General features: G+C 38.3%; 1 protein-coding gene across 1 annotated transcript in view; it reads left to right on the top strand.

Annotated features, from left to right (window-relative positions):
- Positions 1 to 4,178: 4,178 nt before the first annotated feature.
- pcdh1a (protocadherin 1a) overlaps positions 4,179 to 26,036 on the top strand; it is a 97,560-nt gene continuing 75,702 nt past the window's right edge. The window contains exons 1-3 of the mRNA XM_085174386.1: positions 4,179 to 5,031; positions 12,762 to 13,576; positions 14,125 to 16,311. Coding sequence (XP_085030512.1) covers positions 12,782 to 13,576; positions 14,125 to 16,311 — 2,982 coding nt within the window. The 5' untranslated portion in view covers positions 4,179 to 5,031; positions 12,762 to 12,781. The remainder of the gene's footprint in view (positions 5,032 to 12,761; positions 13,577 to 14,124; positions 16,312 to 26,036) is intronic.

Here is a 26,036-nt window from a genome sequence, read left to right as displayed (position 1 = left end):
GCCAGTCTTGACTTTTTACTGATGCTTTGGCTTTGTCACTGAGCTGACAATCTCTATATCTCCCCTTAAGAATATATAGCTATAGCTATATATATAGCGGGAATAATGCTAAGCTCCTCGTTGGTTTCATGTATGTCACTGTGTGGGGGAAAAAAAGGAATTATACATTATATGTAACGACAACAGAACAGAATCAGGAGCTGCTGGTGGAAATATTACTGCTAAATTGTTCAGTCTTTTTAACCGCAGATCTTAAGTGCACACATACACACAAACACTCTCTCTCCCACACCCAACGCCTACCACACACTCAGACACCAAGGTAAATCTTGACAGGAGTGACGGTGAGTTGTTCATGTGGTGCTGACAGCTTTATAAACACACATCTTTTAAGTCTCTTCTGATGCCTGTCTGCCATTAGGAAATCAGCTGTCCATTACCACATTTTACTTGTTAGATCATTTCCACCTGACGTGACTAATATTGTTTCTTTTATTTATTTCATTTTTTTGAGCTGTCTTTCCTATTGACATGAAAAACATCAAATTTAGAGTTTCATCACAAACTGTGGCTTGTATTGTGTGTTTGCAGAGGTATTAATATGTCTGCAATGATATAGGAACATATCATTGCAGACATATGATATACACATGATATAGGAACATTATATTATAGATAATCCTCACTTTTCACTCACCCACAGAGGAGGGATTTAAAGTTGTGTAATGAATCAGTAATGTCAAAATCAAATATGTGATATTTTCTGATATTCTAAAACTGTTTTCTCAGCTAAACTGGAAAAAATGGATTAGACCATGCAGAATTACATCACTAGGGATCTTCATATAATTTGCACCAGATTATGGAACTGAAGAATAAAGAAATATAATGGATTAGCAATATATTAAGAAACAACAACATAAACCCCAACATTTTTATACTTGGGAGGTTAATAAAGTTGCTGCTATGATCAACCTGTTACTGTTACAGCAAATTGATGGATGTGATGGACGGTTTCTTTAATTCCAACAACTGATGTGTACAGAAGTAACAAATGTGTTTAATTATTTAGGATCTCAGTCAAAAATATTTACATTTTTTAAAGTTCACCTTCAACAAATGAAAATATGTTCATGTAAATTCTTTTGGATTTATTTATTCGTTTTGGTATTCAGTGACATATTTATTGCAATTTAACATTTTAACCATTTCTCCATGACTAATTATTGTGTCAACCTTTTTTTTTTCATCCATCAGCATAATCATTTACCATTTTTTCTTATATATTCATTTTATTAGACACCTGCTTCAATTGATCAATTTTGCTATTTATTCATTACTTTTAGCTTTTTCACCATTTTATTGTTGAAACGAAGTATCTATTACTTGAGGGTAAATATTCTTAAGACATTCCTCTAGTATTACTGCAGAATTGTTTTAACATTTATCTCTTATTTCTATAAAATTATGAATCTATTCAATGAAAATCAGAAAGTATACATCTTTAAACAAATCAGATTTACATTTTTTTGGTCAAATCTTGCCTTATAAGTTTGTTGCTTGTCTGTCTCTCTGGGCTGAATGGCTAAAGAACAGTGCATTTTTCTCTTCGCATCAGTGCTCCCTCTATCTGTCAGTTGACCCATATGCTTTGGCTCCACAAGTAGATTTTCTAAATATTTGAATGCATCATATTCTTCAACTGAGTCAGCACAAGAAGGAAAAGGAAAAGAAAAGAAATATAAGAAAGATAAAGGATGCTCTTCCCCACAGCTGACATATCTCACTTTATTTTTATTGCAGTGACATTTAGAGAGTAAAGTCGCTCCAGATCACATATGGCAGAGAACTACTGCTGCACTGATGCCTATGGGCTTAAATCTTGTAGTATGTCTGGCCACACCCTGTGATGGCACAGCGTGTCTGCTCAATCATCTGTCAAAAGGAAAAACTGACTGGGATGTGACAAGAGTTTCCCCAACTTTGAACATTTGTATCTATAGAGAACATTGTGGGAAAAGTTTTTTTTTTGTTTTGTTTTTTTTTTGCCCATTATCATTCAGTATGGATTTGCACTTCAAAGTATATACTGACAGCATTTTCACCTCATTTTTTCTGCTTTTGATGTCCATTTGTGTTGCGTGTGTGTCACCTTGCTTCTGCATGTTGTTGATTCTGTATTTGTCGTTTCTTTGTGTATGCCTCCTCCGAAAGTATGTGTTTGTGGGAGGAGTGACGGTGCTCCAGGTGTGGTTTATGATAAGAGAATAGATGTAAATGTATACAGATCACATTCACATGCTGTGTTGCTGTGTGCTTGTGAGAGCAAGCAAACCACAAGCTTAGAATTCTAACATTCCGTCTGCCTTAGAGGATTCAAGCTTACAAAAGCTTCCAAGTTTTTCAGCATCAGTTGACGTAATTGGAAATGGGTCCTGAAAACATATTTTCTGGAGTACTTGCCAAGTTCTTAATTGATGTTTGTTGAATGTGCTGGCTGGACTAGGTCAGCTTTGAAATAAATCAGATAAAGCCAAGTATAAGACTGTAGTATTCAGGGTGCTGGCCACAGACAATGTGCTGGCTAGATTGTGCATGGTGGGTAGGCCCTTTTGGGAAATTTGAGGGCATAATCTGCCTTTCTTCTGATGCACCTATTACCCTTCCCTTGTCCTCGTTTTTCCCTCACATCATAATATGGCCACCAGGAAAAAGAGAATGGGAATCAAACCTGCTTGCGCTCTTTAAAGTGGCTAATAAAGACATCAAATGCAGTGTTTTAGGCTACACTGAACCAGTTATACCTGAAATAGACAATAGAAATGTTAAATCATGGCCTTGGTCTGTCTCAGCTCTCTGGTTAAATAAAAGCATGAATATGAATGCCAGATATCCTCATAAAATCGTTTTGAGTGAAGCTTTAACAAGGCCACCATACATGTAATCAGTTGTTTCACTTTAACTGTCTTGAAACACTGCCTTCAATTTCCAATTGTCTATTTAATTAGACAGGAAAAGATCAGCAAACAACCAAATCACAAAAATGATTCTTTAACACATCTATAATGAAATATAATGATTTTGCTCAAGTGGGTTGGTCACTTTGTTGGAACACTGACTCATAATCTCCTAATTATTTCGTAATTGATTTTAATTTGTATGCATAAAATGTTCATTTCTTCTCCTCCAACATTTACCCTTTCATTTTGTAGGCTACCTCGCAGTGTTCTCAGGCGCCTTCTGGGCCACCTGTGAAATTACTTAAATGTTATTAGTATGGCTGTTGAAAAGCAGCATAGCGGTGGCGATGCGTGGGCGGGAGCTCTAATATGATTGGCTCAGGGACACTGTAAGCCTGAGTGGCAGCCCTTAATGGGAGCCCTGGAGAGGTAACCCAACAGCTGTGTGTTTGCAGCTAATGAGAGATGGGGGAGGAGTAAAGGATCACAGACTGGAAACACTCTGATAAACTCTTGCTTCTGAATGGCTTGGGAAGATAGGAAATCAAGTTTTCTCCGGAGGACATTGCTTAAGGCTTTCCTTTGTGACAAAACCCTGCATTTGACTCATTACTCCTGGTCCATTGCTTTATGCCTAAGCAGTTATGATCACTGGCATCAGTGTTCAGGAAGAAAGGAAGAGAGTAACTGTGGCGTGGGATGAATTTCTCTCCCTGCTGAGCCATGCTGATTTATAGCCCTGAGCAAAAGCATTGTTTTTTTAATTACACTGCTGCAGTTTTAACAGATGATGCCACACATTACTAGTTTATTCCATTGTACACCAACAGCACAGTTTGTTTCACGTGCAGTTGATAGTCATTGTCTCCAAGAACAAGACAGTGTATTACTGTCTTGTTATAATATTGTATAATATAATATAATATAATATAATAATATTATATAATATTGTATTACAATATTACTCCTACATCAAGCATTATTAACAGTTTCCTCAGCAGATATAGACGGTGCTGCTTCTCTTCTTCCCTATCATAACCGCCTGAGGGTGGCGCCAAATGAATAAATAGTGGCCAAACAGCTTCCATTTTAGGCCGCTCATTTTGCTACATGTAATGCATATCAACAAGTAAACCGCCGGCACTGGCTACCTGTTACATCAATTTTGGACACGTTGTGCGATTAGTGAGCAGTTTTGAGGGGAAAGGAAAGATTGACACGAATTAAAATAGTGCAAGGCAAGCGGAGTGATTTCTTGATAAGCTTATTTAATAAGGTGCATCCCCCTGTTTGAGCTGACCCAGTTTAATAAGATCCTCTTAAACTGTAGGCATCACATAATTTCCTGGTAGGCAGCCTTGGCATAATGTAGAGTATGAAGTTGCTGTGTGCTGCGGTGGATGGGAGCCCCACCTCCTCCCACGCTCTGATGAGTAGAGAGAGAAAAGAGAGAGGGAGCTAGGGGAGCAACTAACGTACCCACTGTATCTCACCACTTGCTGTCTGGAAATGCTTCAGATGGGCTTCTTGTTTAGGACCGGTTAGCGGTTTCTTTTTGCACGTTGCGAAAATGACATTTCTTTTGCTGTGTTTTAGACATCCAGTGCGTCCTTAGAGTGCGCTCTAAGCTACTTAGATCAGGGCTGGAGAAACTTGGAGCAAAGGGATGCGACAGCGAGTGCAAATCTTTCCAAGGATCAGTTACTGAGGATTGAAAATGGCACACAGTAGGGCATCTTTATGGAATGAGATTCTTGGTTTCCCATCTCTATCATAAAACAGTCTATACAATATAATTGCTCATAACTTACAGCCGCATATTTCAACGGACTGAAAACTGTCTCTGTTCTTCACACTGTCGGACGGCGGTGAACGAAGGATTCTGAATTTTCATGCGGAAAGTTCTGAGTACTGTCTATGGATTTTGTGGCTGCTGAAGTGATTTTTGATCTCAGCACTGTGACGGAGGTTTGAGGGTTAGACACCTGCCTCTGGGAGCACCGCTGGACATATCAGCTGCGGGGAGAATTGGCTACGCGACAAGCGCTCACGTAAAAAGTCTCTGGCTCAGGTACTGAAATTACTGCAGAAATAATCAAGAAAGTTGATTTGACCGGTGCCCACTGTGCGTGATTCATGATGCAATGCCAATGAAGTTTATAGGAATGCATTTCGGACTTGTCTGAAGTGTTGTCGCTTAACACAGGCCGTGGCTCAAACAGATCGTTTATACAACAAGTTGCACTTTATAATAGACACACACAGAGCACAAAACAGCTGGCTGTTCGGTGTTACAGGTTGATAGGCGGTACAAAGGCTAGATGTGCCACCTGCAATAAGGATCCGCTGCATGATAAATTAGACGATGCATTTTAATTAAAACCCATCCGAGTAGACACGAGTTCCAGCCTGCGTCGGGGTTGGTATTAAGTCATTAACTCTGCATATCATTGCACTTCAGCGACAATATGAGTGCGTGCGCTTCAAGCTGATCTGTACCGGCGATCGGCTAATTGCATTTTATTGCACCATTATGATTCTGTGAAGCAGAAAATGTGAACCATTTGTATCATCCTTCTTTCGCCATTTATCCCATACTAGCTGCAAACATCATACTAATTGCCTTTATTCGTGCATCTTGATTTGGCGTTGTTTACTCTGAACAATTTCTTGCAAACAATTCGGACTTCTCCTGCAGCCTATCGTGTTCATAACTGTTATACAGTTTTTCTATGGAGAGATTCGTGCTTATAATTGGGGGATGAAATCTTTGATCAGATCATCGGCACGGGTAATCTCCTGTGCTCTCCAGTGAGAGTCTGGGGTGTTGTTTCTCGCCACTCCGCCGACCACCAGGCACATTTTAATAGTCTGCTCTACGTAATGATGTCGGTCTAAGTTCCCACACATACTTTAGGCTACAAGGCCGTCATAACAGAGCAGATCAAACAGGCCTATAACCTACTTGTAGCCCAGATCTGAGAAACTGTCTGTAAGACATGAACCTGTTAAATGTTATTATCTAAATCATTTAGTGAATGAAACTTCTATCTATCTATCTATCTATCTATCTATCTATCTATCTATCTATCTATCTATCTATCTATCCCACATAAGAATAGACTGTAAGGCTAATTTCCTCTGCCTATTTTATTTTTAAATTATTACCAGTAGGGAACTTTCCTCTGAATATTGTACAATAACATGCAATGTGCCATGTAATGGGGTTGCTGAAGGAAGGGTAAGTGTGTGGTAAACGGATCAAATTGTGGAAAGGGCACAAAAGGATTTTTTTCTGACTTCTCCAGCAGGTATTTGAGCTTGAGGGAGTGAACCTTTACTGCACAAAAGCAGTACAATAACCCCTATAAGGAAATTAAACTCTGTTTTAATCATGTTACACAGAGCAGTGAGGAATCCAAATTATACGACCTGCCAGTTTCTTTATATCTTTATATAAAGAACCTTTTAATATCGGAATGTGGCCTTTTCGATCTCAGTGTATTTCTTTTTTTTTTAATTTTTAATTTTACTTCTTTGTGACAGGAGTGACACATGAGTGTTCTGCGTCTCAGCATGCATATGGATAATTCCAGTGCTCACGGCTTTAGAAAGTGTTTCCAACCAAAGGCTGTTGCTTTCTCATTACCGAAACCCACAGTTTGCAGTCAGTATAAGAGTGCAGCCTTACATTTGGCAGTAAATTCCATTGGTAGATCAGCAGTGTAAGGAGAGACCCATAGCTGTGATACTACCTATCATAAATCATGCCGGTGGGAGGGTAATGGATTTTACCTGTTATACTAGCTAAAGGCGCAGAGTCAGCCAATACATCAAATCACATCAGTTGAGAAAATCATTAAATCATCTGTTATCTTTCCACACTCTGGCAAAGCAGGAAGGAGCACAGAACAGCGTTGTACAGCACAAATTCATGAACCTGAGTCCCAGCATGTAACAGGTGAAAATTCAGGTCCTGCTTTTATCAGTTGCTGCAAAACTACTACAAAATAGCCAATTTTAATTCCTCTGATGATTTTTTTTCTTCACGGCACAACTCTAACCTTTTTTCTTATGAGTAATTTACTATTATGCCTCAGTTAATTCTGCATGTGAGTCATTTCTGCTGGACCTGTGGAGCGGCCAACTTAAAGAGCAAATGTCACCCAGTCAGTCTCTGAGTTGACTCAGTCAGAAGATAGTCTGTCTCCATAGCAACCAGAGCAGGCGCACATGCTCCGCAGCACAATTATATTGTTCTTCATTTTTATAACTACCTTTTTTTTTAAATGTATAATACCAACACTTACATAATAAGGCACAAACCCCTTTATCATTTTTTTTTAATAATTTCATTTTAAGCTAAATATTGTTCTAAAAGTCGATTTTGATCTACTTCACAATCTTTCACAAACAATGCAAATTACTTTTGCTTTACAATAAATTGTTACATACTGGCACATAAAAGATGTGTTATTTATTTTTCAATTACAAAAATGAAAAACAACATAATCACTCCATATTTTATACAATGTTATTGTTAGCTGTTTAATCAAACTTCACCCTCCTACTTGTATTTCCTTCCCTATATTTATCAGAGTTACTTACAGTAAATAAAGTAATGCTAATTCTATCTCTGTCTTTCATGTGTCTCTCTTTCTCTGTATGTATGTATATATACAGTATATATATATATATATATATATATATATATATATATATATATATATATATATTGTGTGTGTGTGTGTGTGTGTCCTCAGAATGAAAATTGTAGCACCATTTTTTTATAGCAGTAAACAGTGGTAAAGATATCTCTGCACTTCTCTCCAGTTGATTCAGGACTGGATCTGTCATATAGGCTTGGATGGTACCAATTTTTCAGAGGTCATTGTTATGACTGGGTTCAGCAGCCACAGCCTTAGCGAGGCAGGGACTTGTTTCCTTGGGAACCGCAGCACAACCTGACACAACCTAGGCTGGCACTTTGATTGTAGACACGCAGAAGTTGAAAAGTTCTCTTGAACAGATGGGTCAACTGGGTTGTGCACTGTGTGAGGGCTCAGTGTGAGGCTCAATCAGACCTCGTAGTTTGACTGATGTTTTAGCTGCCTGTGAAGTTTTTCACCTTCTCCTCAATGAAGAACAAAAAATTGCAGCGGTGGAGTGGAGGAGTCCTGCATTTTTATCTATTCATTTATTTTAGAACATGGTGAAGCGCATCAATGATTATTACTTCTTCAATCTATGATACGCAGACATCAGAAGGATAATGATGGAAGATATATTGTTAGGAGACAACAGTATTGTTCTGAATATATTGCTGAAATTCAAATCAAAACAGCATGTTTTTTCTGGCAAATAAGCAATAGTCATTTCTTTTAATTATTACAGAGGTCTATGGTTGTAAAAAAGACAAACTAAATTTAACACATAACATAATTTCACATTTAATGGTTCTATTTGTTTCTTTTTCTTTATAAAAATAATGCAGCAAAAAGTACCACAGTACTTTACCAGACACTTTTTTCAAGGTTTGTTTTTTTGCCTTCAGGTCAAGGAGTTGTGTAGTCAAATAGCAACCTCTACACCTCTACACTACATTTCAGTAAAACTTGAACATAAGTGACAACAACCTCCCAGGTGTGAAAGTGGGCATGAGTGAGAACCACTTTTCTTCCCCTCTTAGAGAAACTCTTATCTATAGAGGTCGTTGACAGAGGAAAAAGTATGCTTGGATGAGCTTCTCCAGCAAATTGTGAGTCTGTGTAATGATGGCCAAACTGAACATAAGTCATAAAACATCGACTCAATTGTCTGGACTTTTGGACTACTTACAGTTGGCACTCCTGATGGTCTTAATAAGCTAAGGTTTGGCCAGGCAGAGTTCTTGCTGTGTGGCAGGTCAATCCAGATAAACCTTGGGCTCTTAAGCTCTACTGCTAAGCAGTTTTGCCTTGACTGCGTTTTCTGTTGCAAAGTTAAACATCTATACAAAACAAACAACAGACACTAGACCCATCGGGCAGTTTGAGGCTCTCTTTGAAAGTCCACCTCCATACTGTGGTACAGGCTGCCTTCAGCATTCATTTTTCAGTTTTTTCAACATAGCAACCATCTGGACCATTGCGTGATCACAGCATGAGGTTTTGTGGTGAGTGCTGCTTCACTGGTAGACTTAAAGTTCCCTCCTCAGTCAAACAGTGGATGCCTTGATTGTATTTGGAAGGATTTTGTTTTTTTCCGAAGAATATGTGTTGCTCTGGATCACCTTCATAAGGTCTCTGGCTCAGTATGCTAATTGGATTGTCTATTTGAACACGGTGTATTTTCCAACAAACAGTGCTCAAGGGAATTAGAGTCGCCTAGGCCATACACAGTCTCTACAGTTCTGCCTTCTGGACTTACACAAGTTGTACTACAGTTGGAGTTACCCAAGCAAGCAATGTCAAAGTTTTCCCGTGGAGCAGCTAGCAAAACATAATTTAGAGTTATAATTGGTTGTTCAGACAACAAATGAAAAAAGGTTAATATTCAGTGATTCTTTTTTAGTTTATTACAGCAGTGCTGCCACAATACTTGGTTGTTGACAGGGTGAATTTTAATAACCAAAAAGATTTCATTTTCACAGCCTAGCACTTTCTCAATATTGCAATGTCTGATCAAGTTCAGTATTTTTCCTCCAGAGCTGGCATTTTTATTGCTGATTTCATTTATTAAGGAAGCTAAAATCTTAATTTTGGAAATGACTAAGAAAAGTATTTGATTTTTTGAGCAGTTCAACAGGACTCACCTATGACAAAAACATTTTATCACTGTGAGAGAACTAACCTCTTGTTCCTCCCTTTGATTTTCTGCTGAATTATGTATCGCGATCTGCCTGAATCAGCTTGTAGTCTTGTGGGTCTACCATCTGGGATGACAGATGATAACTAAGTTTTTTGGAGAAAAAGAGCTGAGACGCAGGGAATGTCACTCCTAGTTGTGTTCAGCACTTCTAATTTATCAATTTTGCTGCTCAGGTCGTAAATTTCAGTGAGACATCCAGTAGTCCAAGAAGTTTCACATCCTCCAGTAGGGAAAAAATCTCCTGTTTCCCTTTGCCACCACCTCAGAGCACTTTGAGATGAGAAAAGGAAATCTGGCACTGTCAAGCTTTTGATAAAATATTTGTGCGAAAGCTGAGAAATGTGAGATAAAACCCAAAGGCGTGGTGTCAATGATATTCAGCAGAGATTCTCACTGAGTGATAGCAAAACGCATATTTTACGAACAACATGAATTTTAATGTAAATGTAAACAAAGAAAAAAAGGACACTAATTCACTAGACTGTCAGGCATGGTGCCATCTGGAAGACAGGCATGAGGCCAACTGGAAAACATTAAGTCATGAGTGTCATCAACCATAACAATCATGTCACTATCAAAGCATGGCTATTCATTGCAGAAGTGGCTATAATATCAGGGGAGCAGTTACAACCAAACCATTATAAAATCAGCTACGGTATGCCATTTTTAGATGCCACATTGTATAAATACATTTGAAAACTTTGAAATTAAACAGTGAATTTTAAAATAGAAATGAAAAAAAAAAGATGATGCACATATCAAGTAAGCTAAAGCAAGTTTTACTGAATTCTCCAAATACCAACTTAATTGAAGCAATACATACATGCACACCTCATAAGTTCATATATCTTGTTGAAAGCATGTGTTTAATGGAATGGTAGGCCGCAGTATGAAACATTTACAGTGTGATTTATAATTCCCCTTAAATTATATCCCATGGGATGCTGTTAATGTCAGTCTTGGGTATAAGAAAAGTGTATCTGCTGATTGCGTTTTTGCTTCTTCCTGCCTTTTTATACTGCAGACATGAACTGGAGAAAGCACAATCACTGTTCGTGCCACATTGACTAAAGGTTCTCCTCACAAATGTAAAAAGGGAGACATTGATTTTTGAGCAATTAGTGCATCAATAACTAGCACTTTCAATTTTAATGTATTCAAAAGGAATTGGATTTTTCATTGAATTTCTGTATATTTGTGTTTTGCTGTCTAGCTTAATACTCATTTACCTTACTCCTGTATGGAACATTGCGGCATGCAGTTGCATTTTAAATAACTCCATTTGCTGTCTTGTATGTATATTTCTATCAGCTCTCACCCACACTGACTAGGGAAGCATTGATTCCTCTTGTTCTTTTCCTAATCCCTAACCGACGACATAGACCCACACTAGACTGAGCACCTGTGTTCTTTTCTGTTTCAGTTGAAAAACTATTGTGGAAATAATTGGAACTATTCACCTGTGTTTGGATTAACATAATGATTTACTTCTACATAACTTTTTAAACTAGAAGTAGCATTTTGTTTTCGCTGTAACTTTCTTTAAAAGCCTGTGAAAATAAAGAAAAGCTTTAAAACAGTGCAGTATTGAAGAGACAGTGACTGTGACATGGACTGCTGTTGTCTAATTATAACCCGAGTCATTAAAGCTGGTATTGATCAGCATATTGAAGTTTTGCATTAGTAACACAAACATAGCACAATAAAATCGGATGCACTGAAATGAACTCTACTTGATTAGTAAGTAGACACTCAGTGATTCAGCAGACACACAATTTTTTTAAACTGTTTTCACGATGAAGTTTTCCAGAGCATGAGACCTTGATACTTAACCCCAATGATTGCTCCTATTTCAATTACCAATAGGACTCAAACACACACACACACACACACACACACATGCATATACACACACACAGAAAGAAAGAGAGAGAGGGGAAATAATTATACTCTAAAATCATTGTAGCATGAAAAAAAAACAGAAGTCTTTTGCTAGAGGGAGTAAAGATCAAAGAAGACACTAAAATAACGGGTCATAATTGTAGAGTTGAAAGGTTCAAAATCAAACATAATAATTACAGTGTTTGAGCTAGCCAGTGGCAATGGAGTGTGGAAATGTCTGCATTGTGCAATGGCAGGTGGAAGCTGGATGCGATGATAGTAGCAAAGTTACATAATTGGCATGAGAAAGAAATTTGACTCTATGACCTTTAGTATGCAAGTGTTCATTGTTAGAGTCCTCTTGGGTAAACAAATTGGTCAAATATTTCATTTCTCTCAGCAGACAAAATCATGGCTCGCTTGTAAGGGTGTATTCTTGAGTGTGGATTTCAAACCATAGGTTATTTTAGAGCTACATTGCTTCCCTACTCAATGTCTAGCTGTGTAATACAGAAATAATGAGTCTCTTAGGCTGTGAGTTTTTGTATTACATTTTTATTTGATTATTCAGCTGAAACAATCCACACTGGCCCTCAAGTTTGTTTTGGATGTAAGCTCACAAGATATAATTTCTTGTTCCTACATTCATTTTTCCATGAATTTCATAAAGCTGAGATATTCATTGAAACTCTTGAAGCTCTGAGACTGAAAAGAAGCCATGCTGGGATAGCTATGATTGCATTTTTTTAAATGCCCTATTTTCTCTTTGTTATTGTTGTTGTCTAATTATTGTGTTGTGCTTCTAGGTATGCTGTATGTTTTACTGCAAGTTATTGAAAAAAAATAACAAAACAATTAATTTTATAGCTGTAGAGTCATTATTCAAGAACACAGTGCTGCTTGCTTCCCCTGTCTATCTTTCACTTTGACCCTCTGTTAGTTTTTTTTTTTTTTTCATTTTTGAATAATTAAATAAAAAGTAACAGCTATGTAAATATTGCTTTATGGAGCTAGGTTTCAGCAGAAAGGGAACCAGCTTTTTGACCCATACTGTGTTTTTTCATTTTACAGGCAGATCGTCTGATGACCTAATGGAACTGAATTTACAAGTGATATTGTGTTGGGTCGTGGTGCTGTACTGTGGCTCTGCTGAAGGCAGTATCCTGTACCGGGTCCAGGAGGAGCAACCTCCAAATACTCTTATAGGTAGCCTGGCAGCAGACCAGGGACTGCCAGACTCAGGTCACCTTTACAAGCTAGAGGTGGGTGCCCCTTATCTTCGTGTCGATGGAAAGACAGGGGACATTTACACCACAGAGATTCCTATAGACAGAGAAACCCTGAGGGACTGTCGCTCCCTGGCTAAGGGTAAACCCTGCTACCTGGAATTTGAAGTATCAGTGACTGATCTGATACAAAACCAGAGCCCACGGCTTATTGAAGGACGCATTGAAGTACAGGACATCAATGACAACACCCCCCAATTTCCTTCTTCTGTGCTTACCATCTCAGTCCCCGAGAACACGATCATGGGAGCGTTATTCTCCATACCTCTAGCTACAGACAGGGACTCTGACAGGAATGGGGTAGCTGACTATGCGCTGACTGCAGGGCCAGATGCTGCAACCCTGTTCGGTTTGCAAGTGGCTGATGACAGGGGAGGGAAGCTCCCACAGCTCATTGTCCTGGGCAACCTAGATCGTGAGTTAAAGGATTCTTATGACCTCACCATAAAGGCAGTGGACGGAGGAAACCCTCAGCGCTACAGCAGTGCATTACTCAGAGTGGTGGTGACTGATGCCAATGATAACGCTCCCAAGTTTGAAAAGTCCACCTATGAGGCAGAGGTTTCGGAAAATAGCCCTGTCGGACACTCTGTGTTGCAGGTAATTTAAAAACTTTTTTTTGTATAATGTTGTAGTCTTGATTGCAAAGTTAAATTGCAACCAGCAATGTCTTTCTGAATAAATGTATAGTTTTAAATTTTGGATTTTACCTTTTTCAATATATTTTTGAAGAGAGCATTAGCTCATTATCCTTCTACAGGTAATAAATGCTTATATCTTGTATTGACAATGTAGTTGCAGAACAGTGTGAGATATTATTTTCGGAGTATAAATTGCTCTGTGCAGGATTTTCACAGCGTGTTGCTGCAAATTTACACTGATTATCATGAAGGAAATGTCAGGCCTAATAATTTACAACCTTTCATTGAATCCTTGAAAAAAGAGAAAAGAAGGCTAGTGATGTAACTATCAAAAAACAGAGGAAAAGCAATAGCCAAAACAAAGTTATCTACATGCTGTGATTTAAAGTGATCAGACCCACACATATTCCTGGATTAATTTATTCAGTGACCAATGATTCATTAGTTACGACACTAACTGTTGCGCATATTTAATGACTTTAACCATTGAATATGTTTTGATTACAGGTCAAAGCAAACGACTCTGACATGGGCCCGAATGGAGAAATTGAGTACACCCTTCACCAGGCAGTAGACCCAGTGCCGAAACTCTTACGAATTGATCGGTCCACTGGCATCATCTATGTCAAAGGACCACTGGACAGGGAGGAAATCAGCAGCTTGTCCTTCTATGTGATAGCAAGGGATAAAGGCCCTCAGCCTAAAAGCTCTAAGACATTTGTAACCATTGAAGTGACTGACCAAAATGACAATGCTCCAGCTGTGGAGATTCGTGGGATTGGCCTTGTGACTCACAGTGAAGGAGTGGCAAATATTTCCGAAGACATGCCAGTGGGAACAGCTGTTGCTTTAGTTCAAGTATCTGACAAAGATGAGGGAGAAAATGCTGTGGTCACTTGTGTAGTAGCAGGTGATGTGCCATTTCAGCTTCGCCCTGCCAGTGACTCAACCAGTGACAACAAGAGGAAGTATTTCCTACAGACCACCACGCCTCTCGACTATGAAAGAGTTAGAGATTACCGAGTAGAGATTGTGGCTGTAGATTCTGGAAACCCAGCACTCTCTAGTACAAACTCTTTGAAGGTTCAAGTGACTGATGTGAACGATAACTCTCCAATATTTTCCCCTACCTTGTTTGAGGTTGATTTTGCTGAAGAAAACCAACCAGGAGAAAAAATTTTAGATGTTATAGCCACAGATGCTGACAGCGGCACTAATGCCGAACTTCTCTATAATATTTTGCCAGATTCATCCATCAAAGGCTTGTTTGAGATTGACCCAAATACAGGCGAAGTAAGAGCCAAAAGCTCTCTTGATCGTGAACACAAAGAACAATATGAGTTTCGTGTCACTGCAGCAGATAAAGGGTCTCCTGTTCATAAAGGAACAGCAACTGTTGTAATAAAAGTAATAGACCGCAATGACAATGATCCCAAATTCATGCTTAGTGGCTACAGTTTTTCAGTCTTGGAAAACATGCCACCTCTGAGTCCAGTTGGTATGGTGACAGTCCTAGATATGGACAAAGGTGAGAATGCCCACGTTCACCTCTCTGTAGAGCCTGATGAAGGAAAGTTTGTTGTTCAAAATGGAACAGGAACTATTCTCTCAAGCATCTCGTTTGACAGGGAGAAAGAAAGCAGCTATAATTTCCGTCTAAAAGCAGTGGATGGAGGAGAGCCACCCAGGTCTTCATATGTGGGTGTTACAATCAATGTACTGGATGAAAATGACAATGATCCCGTGATAACTAAGCCCTCCAACTCTTCCTTCAGACGCTTATCACCTCTAGCCTCCCCAGATAGCCACGTTGAAGTAGTGGAAGCTGAGGACCTGGACAATGGCCCTAATGCAGAGCTGGTATTCAGTATCGCTGGTGGAAACCCTTACCAGTTATTTCGCATTTCCCCCTCAAGTGGAGAGATCACTCTAGCAAAGGAGATGACACGCAAACATGGTGGATTACATCGCCTAGTGGTGCGAGTAAGTGACAAGGGGAAGCCTGCACGCCACGCTACTGCCCTGGTCCACATCTATGTCAATGAAACCATTTCAAATGTCAGCTTAGTGGAAGCCTTAGTGGGACACAGTCTTTACACTCCACTGGACAGGGACATTGCTGGTGATCCCGACAATGGTTTTGCTGCTCAACGTAGTAATATATTGTTTGGAAGCCTTGCTGGTGTAGCAGGTGTTGTAATGTTGATCTTGGTGGTGGTATTTATTCGCCACCGCATCCAAAGAGAAACCAAGAGTGGATATCAAGCTGGCAAAAAGGAAACCAAGGACTTATATGCACCCAAACAGGCCCCAAAAAACACCAAAGGCAAACGTGGACGGAAAGGCAAACCTCAGAAGTCTCCAAAACCACTCGGGGAAGACGAAGAGGTCAGCCTTCAAAAAAGTCTGAAGTTCAACCTTGATGGAGTCAATGATAGCCCCAGGATACATCTGCCTTTAACATATTCACCAGGAAGCCCTGATATAGGCAGACACTACCGTTCCAACTCCCCTTTACCCTCCATCCAGCTGCAAGCCCAATCGCCATCTGCCTCACAGAAGCATCAGGTGGTCCAGGACCTCCCTGCCACCAACACCTTCGTAGGAACAGGAGGAGACGACAATTCCACTGGCTCAGACCAGTACTCAGATTACAGCTACAAGACGGGCCAACCGAAGTATAACAACAAACAGGTACAGTTATCTCAAGCGCATAGTAAGGTCTGTCTAAGGAATGGGTGATTGGTTTGGTGCATTTTGTGAGAATGTTGAAGAGCAGCGATTTCATTATAAGACTTGCAATATTTTATCCTTATCATCTACAGTCCTGAAAACATATCACAGATTCAGCAACTCTCATTCATGACTACTCTGGCAGTTCTAGTAATTTGATATGATTTACTTTGACAATAACAGTCCCAAATTTGAATTATGCGAATGCCATTTTTGTCATTGTGCCATCTATCTGGATTGTAAAAATGTAAAACGATAGTTAAAAATTTAGTACAAATTTGTTACTGGCTGTTTTACTCAGTGCATAACTGTAAATTGTGTGTGATGATATACGAAGAACAGACCAAATCATTTCCAAAATTATATTATCCATTCTTTCTCTTACTAGTAACTGTTTGTTTTGCTTCTGTGGGTAAGGCATGTATATATGTAAAATTACATAGACAGAAAGAAAGTTGCTGCAAGTATTTGCTCAATTGTGGCACTGCTGAAAAATGAGATTTTGTCAGGTTGGCAGAAGTGTTGAGCAGGGATGGTCTGTTCTCACTTACTTACTTCTGCTCTTCTGCTTGACCTCTAGTGCTCTGTAGTGATCTCGGCAGGTCACTTGCTCTTATCTCCCTGCTCCTTATGCTCTTATCTCCTCTTATCTGTACAACATTTGGGCTTGAATCACCATGGAAACAGAAATATTAATAGAGTCAGAAGGGATTACGAACAGAAAGATTTTAGAGAGTAAGGCTAGAAAGCTAGTGTGTCTCTGGGTTTCTGTGTCATCTGCAACTGTGTAAATGTGTGTCTTGGACTACACAAATATAAATTTGTGTGCAGGAGGGGATAAGGCAGATTATCATTATCCTTATATAGTAGAACATCCCTTATTATACAGAAAAATGTCCAGATGTCTTGATCCAACCAGTTACACAGACATGCTTGAGCCACTGAAATGGATCTGTGGTTTTTATTTATTTACTTTTTTAGTTAAATATGTGCTGAACTCACATTCAACATAGAAAAAAAAACAGCTAGTGAGAGGTAAGATGCTGATAACACAACTTCAAAGAATACCCAGCACCAAAGACAGCCTTGCGCAGGGGCATTCCATCACAAACAACCACAAATTCAAAAACTCAGGGTATGATTAGCAACCTAACATGACTGATTCCTCTGAACCACACTGAGTGAAAAGTGATATATTTGTGAAACACACACCAACTAGATCTAACAATACTTTATTCATGTCGCTACTGTGGCATTCAAAGGATGGCCATTATTTAGTACTGAAAATATTTGACATTGATGTAAACAATTTATTTTCAACCAGGATGAGTTGACATGAGCTTTCAAGACACTTCCTACATTTCAGCCATACAAAACAGTTTGACATTCTCCAAGGCTTTGCAGATAACGTTTGCCACATAAAAATTAGCAAAAATAGAAGGGGAAAACATGCCGCTGAGTTCTGAACATGTGTAGGTGACACATTTTCTGTGGAGATATCTTCAGAGCCAGTCTCACAGTTGGCTTGTTGGTAGTTTTAGCAGATGTTAGTTGACAGCTTAGGTGATCACAAGCCGTTGTGGGTGGAGTCAGTTTAGAGAACAGTCACCACTGTCTTCTTGATGGACAACATAAGGGACCAAAATGACTGCAAGCCACAGGGTGTGTCTGGGTGTTTGTGTGTAGTGCCAATCTCTCTGTTTGTGTGCAGATTTGCTCCTTAATCTAAGAGTGTTAATTGTGTCTGGCACAGATGTAAGCTCTCAGCATTTAACAGTATTGTGTGTGTGCTTTCTGAATATGATCGCATAAATACATATGCAACATGACTCAAGTGAGTGACAGGCTGTTTAAAAACATGGACAGATGTTGAAGCTCATGTGACATACCTCAGCAGATGTTGTCTCGTGTATGGCATCCCCTCTCACATCAGGAAGAACAGATTGACCAAGATATATAATTAAAGCAACTGCCAAGTGATGTGACAGATCTAGAGTGGTGCCATTGTTTTAATTAACTGTGCTGCACTCAACAACTAGTTTTGTTTTTTTGTTTCCCCAATATGGTCAGATGTCTTTTTTTTTTTTTTTTTTTGTCAAATCTCAAAGTGTCAAATTTCCAGCGTGCATGTTCAGGGATTATGAGCATATGAAACATTACAAGCATTTAATAATTTTTTTTTTTTGTTTCAAGCAGTATCTTCATGCTTTAGGCTTTAATTAGAGACAGTTTCCTTCTGAACGCAAATCTATTGTGAGGTGGCATCTGAGCGGATATTAAACAAATTGATCAAAAAACTGATATAAAAGTGTGTGAGTGTGTTAGTGGTATTAGACGTTGATTGCAGAGATATATTTAAAAGATGAAAATATTTGCCCAGGTTTAGATTGCAGGTGCAAATAGACTGATAATGTAAAATTAGATGTAGTGTAATTAAAGACTGTCATACATGCATTAGTATTTATTTGCAGGTAAAATATTGTCTTGTTTGCTGCACCTACTTAACTCTTCATTTTGAACTTATTTGTGGAGCTGGTCATTACAAAATGATTACTTTTTCATCTTCTCTATTTGAACTTATCAGAAGCATCTCTACATTAATATGCTAGATTAATGAACAGCCCAAGGCTGAATAGTAGAATATTAAAGTACTATATTACTCAAGAACCCGAACAGATGTTTCAGATGTGCTAATTAGATCATCATATTACCTAAGCATGTGCCAGCTATATGTGCAAAATAGTATTTGTTTAGTTTCCTACACCAGGAGCTAGTACTGCTATCAGTTCAGAAACATTTTGATCTTTTCCCAAGACTCTGTGGAGAATGTTTCAGCCCTGTAATTGTTTTAGATTAACCCACTTCTGCAAATATTCCTAAAATGCTGTTTCCAGGATGTAATGTTTCGCAAAAAAGAAACAGCAACAGACACTCAACGCCACTAATCACACTTCTAAGTTTGCATTCCATGTGTCTACAAGCAATAACATTCAGTAACATGGACAGTGCTTTTGCTGCCAACTAGCTCCAAAGCTTCTGAGAACCATTGCATCAGAGGTGGAAAAAGGATGATAGGCACTAAAGAAGCCCAGCTTCATTCCTCTGTGGTCCTTTGTCAACACCCTTTAGAATAACACTCATCAAATGCTAAATTAGAAAGTTTTAGATCAAGGAAAATTACTGAGCACTAATGTAGCATCATAGACAGCCCAAATGGTTCTATACTAGATTCAAACAAACATGTGGGAGACTTCAAATAGTGGGGTGTTATAGCCTCACTGTACTGAATATGCATAGAGGTTCTTACAGTTTCTGCTTGCACCTGTATTGTTGTAATTAAAGTAGGGACACTAGGAATTTTCCTCAGGGTCTTGGCAAGTTAAGCCATTTTTAGATATATGCCACAATTTTATTCTTGGGCAAACAATATATTGTACTGATTACTGCATGCGAAATTACTATCCATACAAATAGTGGTTCCTTGATTCTTAAGATTTAAAAGGAAACTTTTTATTTTATTAACAGAATATGAATATTTTAAATAAGTGTGTTTTAGTGTCATCCATTTGGACAAAATAAAGCAAATGAAAGTAACATAGCAAAGCAAATGTTGGTACATAGTTGTATTTTGAAAACACAATATTGTAAGCTGCACAGTTCTAAATCCAGGCTGCTAAAGGTTGCACCTTTTGTAGTTTACCCCCTCATCACCTTTGAATGTGTGATATTGCATGATGGTTGCTAGAGAAACCAGTGACTCACGTTAGCCATTAGACCTGATAATTAGCTCTGTTGGGTCCAAGAGCTGGCACCTTTTCTCACACTTCATTTAATGAGAATCTTACATATGAACAAAAAGCAAAATGAAAGTCAGGAAGGACTGAAAATCATCTGTTACACAACAATCATTACTGCGTCACTGTATTTTTTATGCATCAACGCATGCTGATAAAATGTTCTATTCATTCAATGAGGATGAATTTTGTCCAGCTCTGGCTTACTTGTCCATCTCGATGCCCACCTCTGGTAGAGGGTAGTAGAGTGAGTCAGTGTGAGTCTTAATTAACCTGCTTCTTTGTTAAGAAGGGCCCACACTTTGTGAACTTTAGGCATCCCTTTGAGCTGGGATTAGCCCGATTTAGTCCAATGCGGGTATTTGAAGTCAGCCGAGGTATATTACAGATGAGGCTGGAAGCACAATTTGCACTTGTTCTTTGAGACTGTGACACACTGGCCCTCAATTACTTAGGTGTGTTTGGAAGTCTTCTTACCGTGCACGAAAAACAAGTGCGTAAAATTACTATCAGATTAATCGAGCATGTGCACTGCCCTTTTTTGCCCTCATCACTATAGGCATGTTAGCAAAACAGAATCATTCTGAACTAACAGATTGGTGCAATCTGGATACGCATACTATCTGCACACGACATTATCTATATAAGAAAATGCATTTACCTCTGGGTTAAATGGGGAAATTGGTGGCAATGCTGAAAGAGAAAACCCTGTACGCTTCACTGAAGCAAGGAAGCAAGAGAAAGTCCAAATGAAGAAAGTGAAACATTTTTGTGCAAAGAGGAAGTCAAAAGACACAGATTCCCACAAATGTTTCCACCAGACTGAGGATTGTTGAAAAAAAAAAAAGTCTGTGGCTGAAATAATGGGGGTTCTGAATGTTGTTTCCCCCTGAGACAGGCATTGTGACTCGGGGGAAAAAAAGTTTGGCTATCAAACATTCTATAAAAAAGAAGAAAACAGTGAAGGGGAAGGAGCACATAATCTGTCAGCTCTAGATGAGAACCTCACTGCAATGAAAAATGAAATTAATTAATTAATTAAAAAAATGTGATAGTGCCAAGAAACTGACTCAAGAAAATGACTGTAATGATGTCATCCAGGAATGATATGGCATTTTTAATAAAACCGTTGAAGCCTACAGTTTTCCATTTAGTATTCTGTTAAGGCTTTTTTTTTTTTTTATGTTTTTGATTAATTGTAATTCTGAACATTTTGCGACTTATGGTGTTTTAGAAAACAGCAAGTACTGGCCAAATTAGCCCTGGGTCTTTGATCTCGTCCTTTAGATGCTGTGCTAATAGCATTTAGCCAAAATTAATCATTCTGTCTACAAACAACAATGGCATGGTATCTTCATATCATCATATATTATCATTCCTTTTGTAGGTAAAGTTAATAATGTCTATTTTTCAACAAGCTTGTCTGAAAAGGGCTTGATTATTGCACGTTTGAAGAAATAGGACTGATGAAGTCACTGGTATCAGTGAAATAATATTCACATCGTGGCTCTGCCTGAAATTAATCTTGATTCAAGCTGCAACGACTCTGAGCTGGCTGTAAGTGGTTTCAAGTTGTACAGGGCAGACAGAAATAAATTTGGTGTAGGCGTTGCTTTTTATCTCCAGGAACAGTGATAAAAAATGTTTAATGAGTCCAGAGATTGAGAATTTTTGGTTAAAGATTTGTTTTTAACATTTATGCCTATTTTATAGGCTGTTGTTACAGACCACCTAATTCTAATATACAGTATTTTGAAAATTTAAGTGTAATGTAACAGAATAGAATTTTCTTTTTCTTCCTGGTGACCTGAACTTTTATTGGTTTCTATCAATCTTAATGAATCTTAATTTCTTAATAAGTACTGTCCATTTAGAAATAAATCTTATCTAGGTTACAGGGATCTCTAAACTTTCCTCAAATTGTGACAAGGTCAACAGTTTCTGTAAATAACCGTAGTAATAAAATCTCTATGTGCACTAATCACATTTGTAAATAATAAAATAATATGATCAGGGTCTGTATTGGTGGCAGTTGGGTTCAACATTCATAATTTGAACTTGGAAAATAAAATTGTCAAAACCTATAAAATACCATAGTCCTTTGTAGAACTTATGGAAATTTGATATGGATTTATTTTTGAATGATGTTAAATTGGTCAGAATTATGGTAAATAGCCTGTATTTGTATAGCGCTTTACTAGTCCCTCAGGACCCCAAAGTGCTTTACACATCCAGTCATCCACCCATTTACACACTGGTGATGGCAAGCTACATTGTAGCCACAGCCACCCTGGGGCACACTGACAGACGCGAGGCTGCTGGACACTGGCGCCACCAGGCCCTCTGACCACCACCAGTAGGCAACAGGTAAGGTGTCTTGCCCAAGGACACAACGACCGAGCCAGGACTCGAACCGGAAACCTTCCGATTACAAAGCGAACTCCCAACTCTTGAGCCACAATCGCCCCATTATGTGGGGAAATCTTGCAAATAGGGCTGTAACCTTGTTTATGGATAATCTAATGTATCTGTTAACCCTTTTATACATGAATTATGACAACCTCAATCAGGATTTTTTTCTTAAGTATTTTTATTAATCTTTAGCCATGAAAATATGAATAAAAATACTTAAGCAAAAAATCTTGATTGAGGTTTTTTCAATTCATGTATAAAAGGGTTAAATAACAATAATTACAATGAAATACGTCATACATCTATAGTAACATTAAACAACCAGTGCGTGGCAGGGTATGGAGTGACACATCAGTGCCCAATGTAGTGGTTTATGTGCAAGTATACCATCAACACTGACACTAACAACTAACACTGTAGTGGCCACTATGCGTGAAAGGGTTCCACTTAGGAAACGCTCAGTGAAGGAACCCTGTCTTGATGATAAATTAAGATTAGCAATGCTTTACTGAGATAAGGCTAAAGAGATTCCTTAGAAATGATGATGTATTTCTGACAGAAGATGCTAGTGTAGATTTTAGAAATATGTCAACTAAATTGTATTATAACAAAAAGAAGTAATAGATTAATAATATAAGGAAATCATATACATTTAATAGGCTGGCAGTTGCATTATGGGGTACAGTTGAATGTTATTTAATGCTTTGATCTCAGCAGGGAGACTAAAATATGTTTGTCCTACAGCATTCACCGTAGATAGGATTATGCACTTAAATTCGGGAGGGTAAGAAAAAAGAATTCAGTTGACCACAGTCTGCGATTTATGGACTTCACTGTAACTTTAGAAAATATATATAATACATACATTTGATATAGGAACATTTTCGGGCCCCAAAGATACTAGCAACCACAATGGAGAAGCTAATGGGAATCCAAGTTTTTTAAATAATCATAAGAATAATAGTCAGCATAATTCATTATAGTAGTAGTCATAGTAATCATAGTAGTAGTAGTAGTGATGGATGTATTCATTTTAACGAGTTGTGTGTATGTTTGCTAAAACAGCCAGGACTTTTTTTTTCTTTTTTCCATATACATGGTTAGGGGCAGTTTTCAATTTGTTTGTGAAGCACAAACAAATTAAGGTGCAAAAATAGTGATAAATCACCGATTTGTGTGTGATATGTTCGTATGCACGATTCCGCAGATTTGTCTTATGCTTATTTTTACTGAAGACCAGTGGAACCATGAAATCACTGAAAATTTGTCATCTGCATTTTACTGAATAGTTGGGAAAGCATGGCGTGCTGCTAAATTATCTTTTCCTATCTCACTTTCCAATCTGCCTCCCAGTATTTTACAAACAGACACAGGCACACACGCAGACATACTCACCCACAGACCAACTCTCTCATTCACACACACACAGGCAAGCACACAAACACACAAACAGCTCTTTGTGCACCACATATTTGCCCTGGCTGATTACTCAGAAAAAGAAGGCTAGAAGGAAAGTGAGGTAATGGTGGAGTAATTTGCCCTGCCTGCACGGCATGTTTTCTTACTGTTTTATAGTGTCAAGGCATGATTCAATACACTGCATCAGTATTGCATTGTAGTGAAAGCACTGCACATTTGATGCTGCTCCTTCACAACTTAATACAGCCAGATAATAAAGAAAAAAAATGCCACAGTGATCTTAGTTCAGAGCAGTTTATTACTTAAGAAATGCAGTAGTGTATAATTTTGCACCTACCTTTTTATAAAGCATAGTTTTTCCTGTGGGTTTTTTTTTTTTTTCCGGGATGGATGGGGAAGTTGTACAACATGTACATGTACATGCCACCCAGCCCCCCCCAAAAAAAACAAAAACCAAAAAACTGGTGAGCTCTATTAATTATCATTTCAATCTCATTATTTGATTCCTTTTTCTTAACAGTATGGAAAAATATTTTTTAATATTTAAATTTTTTGGTAATAATGGTTGGTTAAAATGTCGACCAAAAAGTTTGTTGAAAGAAATGCTCAAGTTTAAACATGCCAGGCCCAGATAGTCAAGGGGAGCCCATTGGCTACGCGTACCTAACAATAACCACATTGGCCATCATCTCTCTTTTTATTCTCTTTGTTCAATACATTACTGTGTTTGAGTCCACATAGTAAGTTTGATTAAAATACTGACACGATTGGCTTAAATAATTTGAGGCATGTAGTCCTCATCAAGGAGAGTGGTTTAGACATTCACAGTAGAACCTGTAGCTTTATAGCACTTGAGATCACCTACATTTTAGACATCTATTCACTGTAACAGGTACAGGCAGTTACTGTAAAAGGCAAACACGCAACAAGAAAAATGGTCAAAGTCAGGAAGGTAACATTGCCTGGTAGCATGCAGCCTTCTGCCTATACTGTGACTAATTGCTGATAAAAAACAGCCTGGCAAACAGGTGACAGCACAAGGTGATGTACAGTTGGAATTGACAAACATAGGAGAATTTTGGGAAAAGCAAGAAACAGAGGCTTTGTCTGAATTTGTGTCTCTGAAGCTGAACAGAGAATGAGATGATGCAAAAGGTGCTATGACTTTTCCTATGTGTAGCTAAGCTGTGGGTGTATGAGTGAGACTACTTTATAGGATATATAAAGGCTGTGTATTAAATATATCGCTAAGCCTATGTAACTGCTAGGTAAGGACTCACAGGTCTTACTGTATTACAGAGGAGAACAAAATACAATAGAGAGGAGACAAAAATACAAAAATATAATAGAGTTTTGACTGAATGTGAACTTGGCATTTGAATGAGCACAATAATAAGCAATGTGTTGCACTCCAGTTTAGTGTAGGAAAACAGAAAATACCAAATTCCATGCAGTTTTCTTTGCCCAGATACATACAGTAGGTCTTTTGTAAGCACTCGAGCTACTTCCATACTGTCTTTGCTGTTAGAGAAGGAATTCAGAGACATCAGAGCCTGTTCGTTATTTTTTGCCGAAGCATTGCTTTAAGAGACAGTGTGCTTATAATTTCATTTTGTTTAGGATGGGTGAACACAAAGACTCAACTGGCAACCTCCCTTGGGATGATAATTAAATTAAAGCATAATAAATTGTTCTTCATGCATCCCAAAAATGGTTAGGGCTATTGTACACATAAAAAAGAATATTCACACCAAAACATCATATAACTGTTTTGCAAAAAAATAATTTAAAAAACAGCACATACAAACCTGACATTTTAATTAACTGCTTTTCTACATTGCAGTTTTTAAACAGTTCAACTTACTGCCACAAATTGTGGGCTTTGGACTGCGACCATTCTCTATTACTGCATGTTTATTGTACAAAAGTGAAATGATAAGCATCAAATCTCAGAACTTTATTGCCTTTTCTGCAGTATGAAGAGAATACAATCACTGGCCCGCATATTAGGTACAACTGTTCAACTGCTCATTAGCAAAACTGTCAAATCAGTCAACCACA

The sequence above is a fragment of the Neolamprologus multifasciatus genome, chromosome 10 (genome assembly GCF_963576455.1).
Source record: "Neolamprologus multifasciatus chromosome 10, fNeoMul1.2, whole genome shotgun sequence".
NCBI classification, from domain to species: domain Eukaryota; kingdom Metazoa; phylum Chordata; class Actinopteri; order Cichliformes; family Cichlidae; genus Neolamprologus; species Neolamprologus multifasciatus.
Note: the sequence above shows the minus strand (reverse complement) of the source record. Positions and strands in the feature narration are given on the sequence as shown.